Source organism: Tigriopus californicus, chromosome 8, assembly GCF_007210705.1.
Source record: "Tigriopus californicus strain San Diego chromosome 8, Tcal_SD_v2.1, whole genome shotgun sequence".
Classification (NCBI taxonomy): Eukaryota; Metazoa; Arthropoda; class Copepoda; order Harpacticoida; family Harpacticidae; genus Tigriopus; species Tigriopus californicus.
In genome coordinates this window covers 11,570,034-11,581,799 of record NC_081447.1, presented here as the reverse complement: position 1 = coordinate 11,581,799, position 11,766 = coordinate 11,570,034, and the positions used below count along the sequence as shown (strand labels likewise).

The 11,766-nt window shown below is 40.6% G+C and overlaps 1 protein-coding gene across 1 annotated transcript in view; it reads right to left on the bottom strand.

Annotated features, from left to right (window-relative positions):
* The window catches only part of LOC131884900 (uncharacterized), an 8,454-nt gene extending 3,719 nt beyond the window's left edge, over nucleotides 1–4,735 (bottom strand). Inside the window, exons 1-8 of the mRNA XM_059232796.1 lie at nucleotides 4,700–4,735; nucleotides 4,571–4,621; nucleotides 4,357–4,499; nucleotides 4,046–4,112; nucleotides 3,864–3,962; nucleotides 3,580–3,663; nucleotides 3,476–3,508; nucleotides 3,370–3,421 (exon numbers count right to left, since the gene is read on the bottom strand). Of these exons, the coding sequence (XP_059088779.1) occupies nucleotides 3,370–3,421; nucleotides 3,476–3,508; nucleotides 3,580–3,663; nucleotides 3,864–3,962; nucleotides 4,046–4,112; nucleotides 4,357–4,413 (392 nt within the window). The 5' untranslated portion in view covers nucleotides 4,414–4,499; nucleotides 4,571–4,621; nucleotides 4,700–4,735. The remainder of the gene's footprint in view (nucleotides 1–3,369; nucleotides 3,422–3,475; nucleotides 3,509–3,579; nucleotides 3,664–3,863; nucleotides 3,963–4,045; nucleotides 4,113–4,356; nucleotides 4,500–4,570; nucleotides 4,622–4,699) is intronic.
* Nucleotides 4,736–11,766: the final 7,031 nt, after the last annotated feature.

The window sequence follows — 11,766 nt, the reverse complement described above, 5'->3', positions numbered from 1 at the left end:
GCTGTATCCATCCGCGCTGGATCGCCGTCGAAGGCCATGCAGCTAAAGCCACTCGTGAAATCGGATTCGCACGATCCCACCTTCTGGAGCTGATACTTCATCAACTTGACGGCTGCTTCTGCCATTCAACCCGTGCCTACAAGGATTATATGGCGATGAGGTGTCGTGGCAAATGTAATGCTTCTCACTAAATGCCTCGAACTGAGAGAGAAATTGTGGCCCATTATTGCTCCTTAGCCACTTCGGAAATCCAAACTCGTAGAAGTATGAAACCAGTGTGGGGCAAATAGTCCTAGATTTTAGAGAATGGAGGCGAGCCACGAACGGATAACCGCTGAAACGGGCAACCATCACCAAAAAAAATGGTGCCCGTGAATTTCTAATAGGTCTGTTGAGACCTGTTCCATTGAATCAGATGCTGAAACCTGTTGAATTGGTTCCGTAGAGTTGGATGGCAACAATTTTACACAAGCCGAGCGACCAGCGATTACAATTTGAATCTCGTTCGTCATTCTCGGTCATGAATAAAGTTGATGGGCCAAAGTACATGTTTCGGTCACAAAAGAACGCGAAGCGTGGAGGCGTGCAATCAACGTTGAACTGGTGGGCGTGGGACGATGAGCCGAGAGCCGTATAAGATGATGTCTCCCTCTAGACATAGACCACTTAATAGAGAAGAAAAGGGACTAAGATCGGATATCAAAAACCTCAAACGGACGGATTCACCCAACTTCCGATACTCCTCGTCAATATTGTTACTAATGATCCGACCAGAATTCCCACATTCGTGGCACAAGATCTCGATGGCAGGACATTGATGACAAGGGTGCCCAGATCAACCGCACCCCTTACAGTCCAGAGACACCGAGTCGATCTGAAACTTGCTCTCGAATCGCCTTGGCAGCTTCGAAAGCAATTTCATGTTTGAATGTAATCCACGGTAAGTTTATCAACCTCAGACTCATCCCCAATGGTGCGTAATTGGTGATAAAAATCAATAAGCTTCTATCTTGGCTTTTTCTTACATTGTTTCCAGGCAAGGCGACGTCCGAACAGTGGAAATATTTCCAAAAATCACTCTTCAACCAATCCATTGCAATCATCTCTGGTGTGGTGTGGCTTAATCCGTCCATTTACCGGCAAAGACAATGCACTTTTTGTGGCCAAAAAGTAGGCACGTTGCTCGCCTATTTCAAATAGTTCCATGTAAGATGTACCAAAATATGATTTGAATTTGTTAACCCACATCCCTCATCTCTGGAGGAATGGATTCCAAAGTCAAATACGGAGGCTTCGAATCGGTGGCTATGCGAAATTGGGTGTTGCGCTCAAGCGTTGGACCACGGACCCTCTGAATTGTATCTGACTCAGCCCGTCTTGCGGTCGAGGCAGTGATCCTTGCAGAAACGCCGATTTGGCTCATTAGCTCCTCCATCGCAGATCCTGTTCCAAGGCAACTTTGCTGCTTGTGAGCACAAGCTTCACGTATAGCTCCGCAATATTACCCAACCGTGCTTGAAGGTCCTTGATAATCGATCCTCCAAAAGCCTTCAACCCCTCGTAAAATAGCCCTTGTGATTACGAGTACGTGAGCACTATTGGCTGCCATGGCTGTGAAATGGGTCTATTCCAACTCCTCGACGGACAAAGGTTGTCTTTCGCCCCACGACCTTGTCTCAATGTGGACGTCACCAGACACAAGCAGAACCAACGGAGACGGAATGAAGAGAGGAGCAAGGCTCTTTTGGCCAAGTGCGGCTTGCACCTACTGCGTCATGTATTTTGCACCGAAGATGAAGCTCGTACATAGAGATTGGGTACTCGATCACAAGTGACTAGACTTTTAGCTTTTCCGAAAAATACAAAACCGAAAGCACGAAACGAAAAAGGGTCCTTTGGAAGGAAGTGTGTTGGGTACTACAGTGCGACTTTAAAGTCCTGGCCACTTGAAAGAGCACGTCATCTTGTCATTTATGTACTATTGCTTGCTTTCAAATGTAAAGTTAAGATTCCTGGCTCCAATAATGAAAGTGAGTCTCTACTACAACCTCATGTTGGTCTCAGACCGTTACAAAACCTGGTGCAGTAGTTCTGAAGTTCTACTGTGGCGGTAACCAATGACATATTGTTAGAATGTTCTTATGTGTAACCTCAAACTCCTTCACTAGATGGCGTGAACTACGATGATGAGAAGTGGGAGTTTGAGGTACACAGACGGGTTTTGTAGAGGGTCAGGACTGGCCATCGAAACTGGAGAAATACAAGGTTCTTTGAGTTTTTATAATACAATTGGTTATTTCTACATCTTGTTCGCTACACTACCCATTTCTAGTTGACTTAGATATGGAGGACCATTCCATTTTTGCCGAAAATTTTCTGGCTTACAATTGTGCTACATGACGTCATCAAAAGCACCGGGCAATAGACATAAGGCATTTTTCAGCGATATTTGGAGGAAAAAGAGAGATTTATACTCCCTAAACCTTAACATCAATGGACATTTAAAGGCAATTTGAGGATATCAAAGTCAGTACAATCGACCAAGGCATCTCTTTCAATCACCGAAATAAAATCATAAAGAAATCAGGATTTTTTGCAAGCACCACAACCTGAAATTGTCAAAGGATTCATTTTTTTTTGTAATTTTAACCAAATTATGGAACAGAAGTGTCCACGAGAAAGGTCAGGGCGGAGAATCAAACCAGCGACCTCTCACATGAAAGAAAACTTCTCTAATCACTGCGCCACATCTCCTCCCTTATGAGGATGTCTTTCAGAGGCGTGATTCGAACTAACATCCTCTGGGGAACTGTGCCGCCTTGAATTCATCAGACCACTCAGCTTCTATATATCATCAACTAGAAAATGTATATATATTTAGAGTTCTTTCCGAGCATACTAAGCTTGGGCTTAGATATCCTTTCACAAAACATGAATCATATTTTGCTTGTAACGGGCTTGTCTTGGATAGCAAAACCGTATGTACATTAATGTTTACATTTCTGTCTGTCTTCGTCTTAACCCTTTTCCTAATGTTAAATTCCAACCTTTAGTGGGGCAATTACTCATTATGGACCTTAAGAAGTGCTTGAGCCCGTTGAATAGGCGGGAAATAGATCGAACAATTTTTCGGTCTCTCGGAGCTGGCAGTTTTTCGAAAAAAGACGTCTAAAAATGACGTTTATTGTTGAGGAAACATCTAGATGAGTCAGGCGATATTAAAAAAGGAAAGACGGAAAACTATAACACCCAAAAAAGACCCAGTTACTCAAAATGTGGCCAATTGTGTTGATCAGTGTTGTCCCCTTTGATCTTGATTGCATTGCACTAAAAGCCAATTGCAAAAGTAGAGAAATTCAGAGTTCCTACCTGGCGACCGTGCCCACATTTCCCGTGAAATATTGAAGACACCCATCGGGGCCTGCAAAAATAGAAATGAATGAAAGTCCCCGGTTTTGATGCGTTCAAAACTCACCTCCTCGTTCATCTCCACACACATATTGGGTCACTGAAAATGCAAACCAGATGCTTATGAGGTATTTAGGCTCTCTAAATGAAACCTTCGTGCAATGCTATCACCTTTGATGTCAAATTGACGAGTTGTTCCCGTTCCAGAGAAATCGAATGTTGCTTTGTGGCATAATGCAGACGCGTCCACGATCACTGGAAGACACCATTTTGATGCAGATTGGAAATATAGGATTTTACGCTAAAGGGTTAATCTTCCACACAGAGTTTGAACCAGAAATACTTCTTTTCTATGAAGCACACATTCCCCTAAATGATACATGCGATACCTTCTATGGAAGCAACATAATACCATATCATGGACAACGACCATATGAAATTTGCTCAATACTTACTATGTTGGCCGGTGTTAAATCCACAAATCACGGGGGATGCCTGACTTCCAGGAGAAGTGAGACTAAACGAATCCGTTAAGCAATCGCCCAAGATACCGCCTGAAAATAATAGAAAGACACGTTCATTGGTAGATGCAAGCCACTCTTTTTTCGCACGATCATTGTATGTAGTAAAAACTTACCATTACCGTCAGGGATTGGAGCAGTAATTGAAGTGGTTCCCACCGAAGGTCCAGCTATAGAGAAAGTCTAAAAGACGGATGTAAATTTATATTTTGTAACAACGGAAACATAGACAAAGAGGACTATGATGGGCTATCACATGCGTGAAAGAATAGACTTTTCTGGTAGCTTTAAGAAATCAGTGTTTTTTGCAGAACTTTGCCTAACACCATACAATTTGAAACCTAAAATTGGAGCGTACCTCTACTTTTGAAAAAGTACGTACTAACATTAAAAAAACTATTATGAAGCCACAAATCGCGTTTCTTACCGTAAAGTCCAATCTGATTCTGCAGATGTCAGAGGACGCCTTGCAAATTGTAAACATGCATGGGTCCGCAGCGGGGTTGGTGGTGGCTTCTTGAACAAGGTAAGTACAATTTTGAGAAGTGCTGGCACCGCAGGCAATGGTGACTGCAAAAAAATGATCTAGTATAAGAGCACAATCAAATTGGAGGAACCCCGAGATAGTTATAATATCTTACAAGTACAACAAACTCCGAATCCCTGGGCGCAAGTTCCCGCCGTGGTTCCACCTAGAAACAAATTGACTCCGTTCGGTTCTGGGAAGGTTGGTTACTTGGCTAAAAAGGGCCTTCTGCAGACAATCTTACCTCGTGAAGAGCACTCGTCGGCTTGGTTATTAGAGAATGGTTGAATGTCATAAGAACTAATACTTTTATTTATGATTTGCTATCGCGAAAATTTGAAAATTAGAGATGAAATTAATTGCCAATTGAAATGTATTACCACGTTGTAGACGATTAATGTGCCGTGGTAAAAAAGTCAGGCATCGAATCTCGGAGGTATCATTCATAGAGTGTTCACCAACACGAGGAAAAGCTCAAATTAACACCGGTGCCAACAGTGCATTTAACCGCTGCCTTTATACGTTTAAGTAGATGTCTTTTAACTGAAGAGTGGACCAATATCAAACTAAGGAAATTAATTCTGGAATTCCCTGTATCAAGACATACGCACACCATACCGAATCGTTCCTTAGGACATAATGATTCATCATCATTAAGCTCTTCAGCATTTCTTACAACGTCGCCATTCAAGGTCAAGGTCCTAATACCTTTAAAAGGATCCTAATAAAATACTAAAGAACACGCCACTTTTCTAGATGACGCTACAAGCTCTCATTGATAAATCGCCTCAGCTTTTGACCCACAATCTTTTTCATTTGGTTTGGTCTGGTTTTTCACGGGCTTTTCTAACCGCCACAGGGAATGTAATCCCTAATACATTAAAATGAAGGGTTATAATTTGTCTATTTATTACCTTTCAATCTTTATATGATATTTGGTCTACCAATGAGTTCGAGTTGGCAGACCAAGCCAGTCCTTGAATGTATGTAGGATTGATAGGGGATGCCCTCTAAAAAAATGTCCAAGTCTGACATGAAAGATGTTACTGGATCAACAAGGCCAACGTATTCCCTATGAATATTATAGGGAAGCAACTGAAACAATGAGAGAAACAAGAGAAGTGGACTTTATGGTTCGAACTGGCCTGGATTCTCGAGGGCTTGAAGGTGCTCTCAAAACGCACATTAAATAACCTGCTCAATATGCTCAATCAGTTGGGTAACCGTGCTAAAATGTGCTCGGAACCCGTTCTGGCTAGGAGGAAGGAATTCATGGATATCAAGAAATTCAACAAGTTTGAACTTCATGATCTTCTCAAACACCTTCGCAATATTCGAAGTGAGAGAGATCGGCCTGTAGTTACTGGGGAGTGACTTATCTCCCCCTTTGAAAATTGGAACAACATGAGCTACCTTCAGAGAAGAGGGGAACTTGCCCTGGTCCAAGATGCAACGCATCAAGTACGAGAAAACAGGAGCAAGAACCTGTGAGCATCTCATCAGAAACTGAGATGTCACTCCATCAGGGCCAGGGGAGCTCGAGAGTCTCAAGTCCCTGATGGCCTCTAAAGCATCCTGATCTGTTACTACAAGATCATCTAAATGCTCAGCTTGACAAGCCTTGCCAGTCCCAACAAACTCATCAATATAGCACATTCAAATAAATCCCTTTTATGGGCAGATAGCCCTTCGATGGACTAGAGCTATCAAATCTTTGACTAGGCTCCCTAACCTTATAAAAATCCTGTTTTTGGACAAAACTAATCTTAGGTGGAGGATAAGGGAACCTTTGAGGAGAGGGTAAAAGGGGAGGAGAAGGGGGAGAAGGAACTCTGGCCGCCACCTGAGCATACGATCTAAAAGATACGTGGGACTCATGGCGACCAGAGGGGGGCTTAGGGCTACAAAGTTTGGGCAGAATTTTGGACACTAATTTTTCAATGGCTGCATCAATGGACGGTTCTTGTTTCAGATTTGAAATCAGGTCCAGTTCGTCTGACCTTTCTACAATTTTGGGCCAGGGATTTTCTTTGATCGTGAATTTCGCCACACCGATCTTTTTGGCTGGAATGTACGAGGAATGTCATCTTCGGTGTAATTGCAATGAAGGATTATGGTTCGTCAAATGGTTACCACTTGAGTTGGGTATAGTATTTGGTCTACCAACATATTTCAATGTCAAAATTAACTCCGTTTTCTGTTTGGGAAAGGCAGCAAAAAAGAGACTTGCAGTTGGGCTAACCTAAAGGGCTTGTAGGCTAACCTAAGCAATAACACTTGGCTCCAAAAAAGAATCAATTTAAAATCTTAACATCCGTATCAATCAAAAACGTGTTCCATAAGAAACACTACGGAAAACAATTGTCATTTCTTTTTTAATAAAACACAAACTCTTTGCATAACCTGGTAAGAGGAGTTATGTGCCTAAATTTTGCAAGAGATAAAAATGCGAAACGAAAAAAGCTGAAGAGACAACAGAAAAAATCCCATTTGCTAGGCCCAATGCTAATGATTGTCCCATTCTCAATTTGGATTGCTTATTTACCAACATCAATATATAGCCATTGATTACATGCCAAAGGTTTAAAATCGGCAAGAAATTTACAATTATGAAAAAACTAGGCGCATTACTTACCCTTGCTTTTCCTCGAGTCTTTGCTCTTTTTTTCGTGTCCGTCAATTATGATACTCAATATTTCGATTAAAAGCTCTTACATTTTTGAGTCCATAACATCAAAATGTAGTATTAGTTCTCATTCAAATGTGCTGACTTGTAAAACAAGTCCCGTTTCTTGACGAAGATCCAATGCAAGGGTCGTTCTGAAAAAGAGAAAGACACAATTAACCTTCGTACCTTCAGAAAGTACTGTAATGGGCGTCATTTCTTACCGGGAAGCTGACTAGCTGAAATATCGAAAACACTAAAACAAAGTATACATTGCAATGAGATGAAGAAACATGACAAATGCAACCTTTTGTATTGTGAAATACTAAATACTAAAGATTGCAAAATTAACTTGAATCTCAGAAAAATTGTCCCTATGTCATAACATAAACAGTCTTTTTATAAGAAGTTTCATTAATCGGGCATCTTCGCCAGAGCTGAGGAAACACTTATCTCTTCTTGTATGCACGTAGAAAGGCGAATTTTTGTATTTTGTATGTCTTACCCTTGCCAATTCGGGTGGCATTTTGGAGTTTCGAAGAAGAGATTTCAACGGTAAAAAGAACGGAAACGACCAGAGCAAATGTGAAAAAGTGCTTCATCATGAGAGGATGTGATGGTCTGAAAAGCCGAAGTTGGACTAAATGATTAAAGTTCGGCCTCCTCGAACATAGAAGTAACTTGGCAGGAGCGCAAGCCATAAAGCGTACAATGTACATGCTTAAGACTGTTCTCAGAATGCGGCACGAGTTTCACGTTTGATAGTGAGCGAGAGTTCATTGTATGTGTAGTCATTGATAAAGACCTTCCAAAGGGCACTTTTGATCAAACCTAAAAACACGACTTTAAGTCGCTGAAGGAAATCTGGTTTGGTTTGGAAATACGGTCAACTTGGTGAATCCCAGCTTGGTTGGCTTAAGAATGCACTTTAATCTTAGTGGGCTAAAGTCCTCCTAAATGACGTGAGATATGAGAATAGGTGGGCAGCTCAATATAAAAAATATACGTCGTTGACACTACCGAGGTTCAAAAAAAATGTTGACCAGTGTTAATGGGGTGATCCAAAATAAGAATAAATATGATTTGAAACTTTTGAATTTTTCGAAAAACAAGGCAACAATTTTCGGTAGCAGCCTGAAGCCAAGTTGAGTTCTTTACTTACTAAAGTAAGAAAATACATGACATTTTGGACACTTCTTTGATTGCGATGGACAATGGTATACGAACGTGTCAAATAGAAAATGTAAGCATAGTTAAGATAATCCAGATACCTCTGGACATATTTCTGAACTGAGGCTTACTTATTCTATTTTAGCTCACCTCAAATACCTGTTTTGTGCACCGACAAAATGCTGGACAAAAAAGCACCCCGAAAAGCTCCTCACATCAGTTTTATGAAGAAAGAAGAAAGCGAATGCATGGAAAAAGGTTAAATTTGCGGTTTCTATTCAGAATTTGAAAGCACTATCAACGATTCAGATTCATTCAAGCAGTGTCAGAATTACTGCCTATCGGCCATTTTGTTGATGTGGTGACTGGCGAGGTCCACCCCTTCAACTCTAAACCCAGTAATCAAAAACACAAGTCAAACCGGACTTTCCCCGAGCGTCATTATCAACCAACATTCAACGCAGTCTATAACTTCCTCCTGATAAATATTTCAATTCAAGAAAATCAGAAATACTCGTGGGTTATATTTTTAGACCTTAAGAAAGCATTTGACAAAGTTAAGCATAAGGTTTTGCAACACAAATTGTGAAAGTTCGGCTTTAGCCAAAGCATGTTTCTTTGCGTCCGAAATTATCTGACAAACAGGCAACAACGTGTATTTATCGGTAAATTTAAGTCTGACTTAACCTCGTGTGGTGTACCTCAAGGAAGTTTCTTAGGCTCATTACTTTTACTCATCTGCATGAGTTATCTTGCTAGAGTCACACAATTTAAAGCCACGGTGTTTGCTGATGACATGACTTTACAACACTTCGTCAACGATCTAGTCAAAATAAAATTCGAAGCTAGTCAAAACCTGGAAAGGTTCTTGACACATTTAAATATTAATGAGCTGTGCTTAACCTTGAAGAAAACTAGATTAATTTTGTAAAGGTAGCCAAATTTTTGGGACTACATGTGGATGAAGACTTAAAATAAAAATAAAAAACATATAAGGCAATTAGGAAGCAAACAAGAAAAGTGATGTTCACCCTATTCATGGTAAAGCAAGCAATTCCCGTACAACTTCGACTTGTCTCATATAACTCCTTGATTAAGAGTCGCTTGAGCTACCGTCTGGAGTTCTTCGGGGGACACTCTCCAACGAATAATCTAGTCATTCTGCAAAAGACGGCTGTGAAATGGATTCAAGTTGCTAAAGCACCAGCTTCACACTACTGTAACTTTTGAGAATTCTACACCTAGTCAAAGCTTATCGCTTGAAATTTTTGTATTTATGCTTGCAAAAACAGAGTACCTGGTATTATTAACCCATGCTCCCACACTTAAAAAAGAAGTGGATTGACCAACTTCCACTTGACAGTAGTCCGCTTGATGTAGTATCTTTTCCTTAAAAATGGAACGAATCGATCCATGTTATTAGATTGTTGACCTAAGTACCAATGAAAAGCAAATAGACCTTACAAATATCTGGTCTAATCTTCAGCACATACTTTACTGAATGCAAGACAAGGGATTGTTTTGTTTGCATAAAAGTACTTTAAAGCCAGATCAGCCAACTCCAATTCGTTGGTCGATCAAATGATATCTATAAATAAAAGTCAAGTAAAATGAATAATCTTCTCGTCTTGAACTGCTGGGATTCCAATCCCGGTAGCGGTAAGGAAGTCCGCAAAAAAAAGAAGCAACAGAACAAAATGCTACCCTGGCGGATTGTGAGGACTCCAAATCTGGATGGTCGAGAAGGACCTAAGCCCAAAGTTGATGGACACCGCGTCCAGGGAGTTAAGGAAACCGTCATCCCTGGAAAAAGCCCAATGGCTTACGGGAAAGACCTGGCCCCAAATAAATCGTCATCAAATCATCGGTATCATCATCATCAACTTGCTTTACACGGATGAACCAAATCACAATCCAAATCGTTCAGGAAAAGTTTTGAAGCTGGAGTTACCAAATGACATATTCCAGTGTTTTCATTAAAGACGGGCAGAATATGCTTCATCCGTTTTATGCCCTAACGAGTTCTTCCGCATATCAGGCATATTTATAACCATATTTTGAGCTTGCATGGTAGTCATAAGCAAATTACCAAAAAAACTAAAAACAGAAAAACCGCTTCAAAGTTTTATGAAAAAAATCTCGTTCAATGGGTAAGCGTTCGAGATTGGCTTATTTTTGTTCTTCATATGCGTATTCAAGGTGCACTTATTTGCCTTTTTTATATTACGCGTGTGCGGAAAAATCTTATTTGCTCTTTGCGCTTGTGTCTAATTTCTCGCGCATTTAACAAACGTGCTGAAAGCACACAATTCAATTTGTTAAACTGGATATATAAATGTGAATAGGACATTACTTTTGCCTAAAACTCACACGTACTTGTCATTTTTTCAATACTCATAAAGTATCGGTATTAAGTGCAATATTGTGTCTGACACAAGTTCTGCTAAAACGGCTAGGTATTTTGTCCATGTTTCAAGTCACCAGTGTAAGCTGATCACACTCCTGTGGATCAATGAGCTCGATCGATTGACAACCAATAATTACACGCTCCAAAGTGTCTTGGCTGGCTCATGTTTTCATATGCACATGAACAAACATGCTAGAAATTGATCCAATCATGCGGCAAAGAGTAATTGAACCCTGAGGAAAACAATTTTGACTAACACTGTATTCAAAGCAATGAACCAGCAAATCATGGACTCAAAATTGATGCGTGAAATTTCTTTGTACAAATGTAGCAGAGAGAAGTCAGCAAATACTACAAGCGCACATTTACTCGCTCTTTCAGATCACAATGCTCTCGAGATATGGTCTCCCATCACTCAAAAGTCGGCGTGCCCTAAAGAAAGACCAACCAGAAAGGTCGGTTTGGTAAAGTACAAGTTCAAAGATGAACATTGGCCCTTGATTGTAGATAGATTAGAAGATTCTGAAACAAGAATCGTCCAAAAACAGAGCCATAGAAAGGATAATTTTAGCATTTGAAACAATATATCAATGAATGTAATGCATAATGTAAAATAATGTATTCAAGGTCCTCAGGAACCATGCAGGTTTTTGAGAGGATTTATGTATCGTTATAGAAAGTGTTTTTGCTTAAGTAGTGATGTTCCTGTTGGGTATGAATACCAGAAATTGGGGAGGCTCGTCGATTCAGGACTTAAAATTGTTGAGATCGGGACAATTTCGTCCCTCTGGAGGTAGGTTTTTAAGGTTTTTAAGAAATTCCTCAGCTCGAAGAAGTCTTTTTCTTAAATCAGAGTGATTTTTTGGTAACAAAAGATTTCCTGCCAGGTTGTTTCCGGTGTCAATTCCGTGATCAATGTGTCTGAAGAAGTGTTGGCGGGTCCAAATCCTCGAAACCGTTCATCAACTTGAATACTTGGATCGCGTCTCCGTGCCTCCATCTTGTCTCTAGTTGTCATCCGTACGGCTCGACGTTGGACGCTTTCGAGAAGAGAGACGCCCTTCTTCAA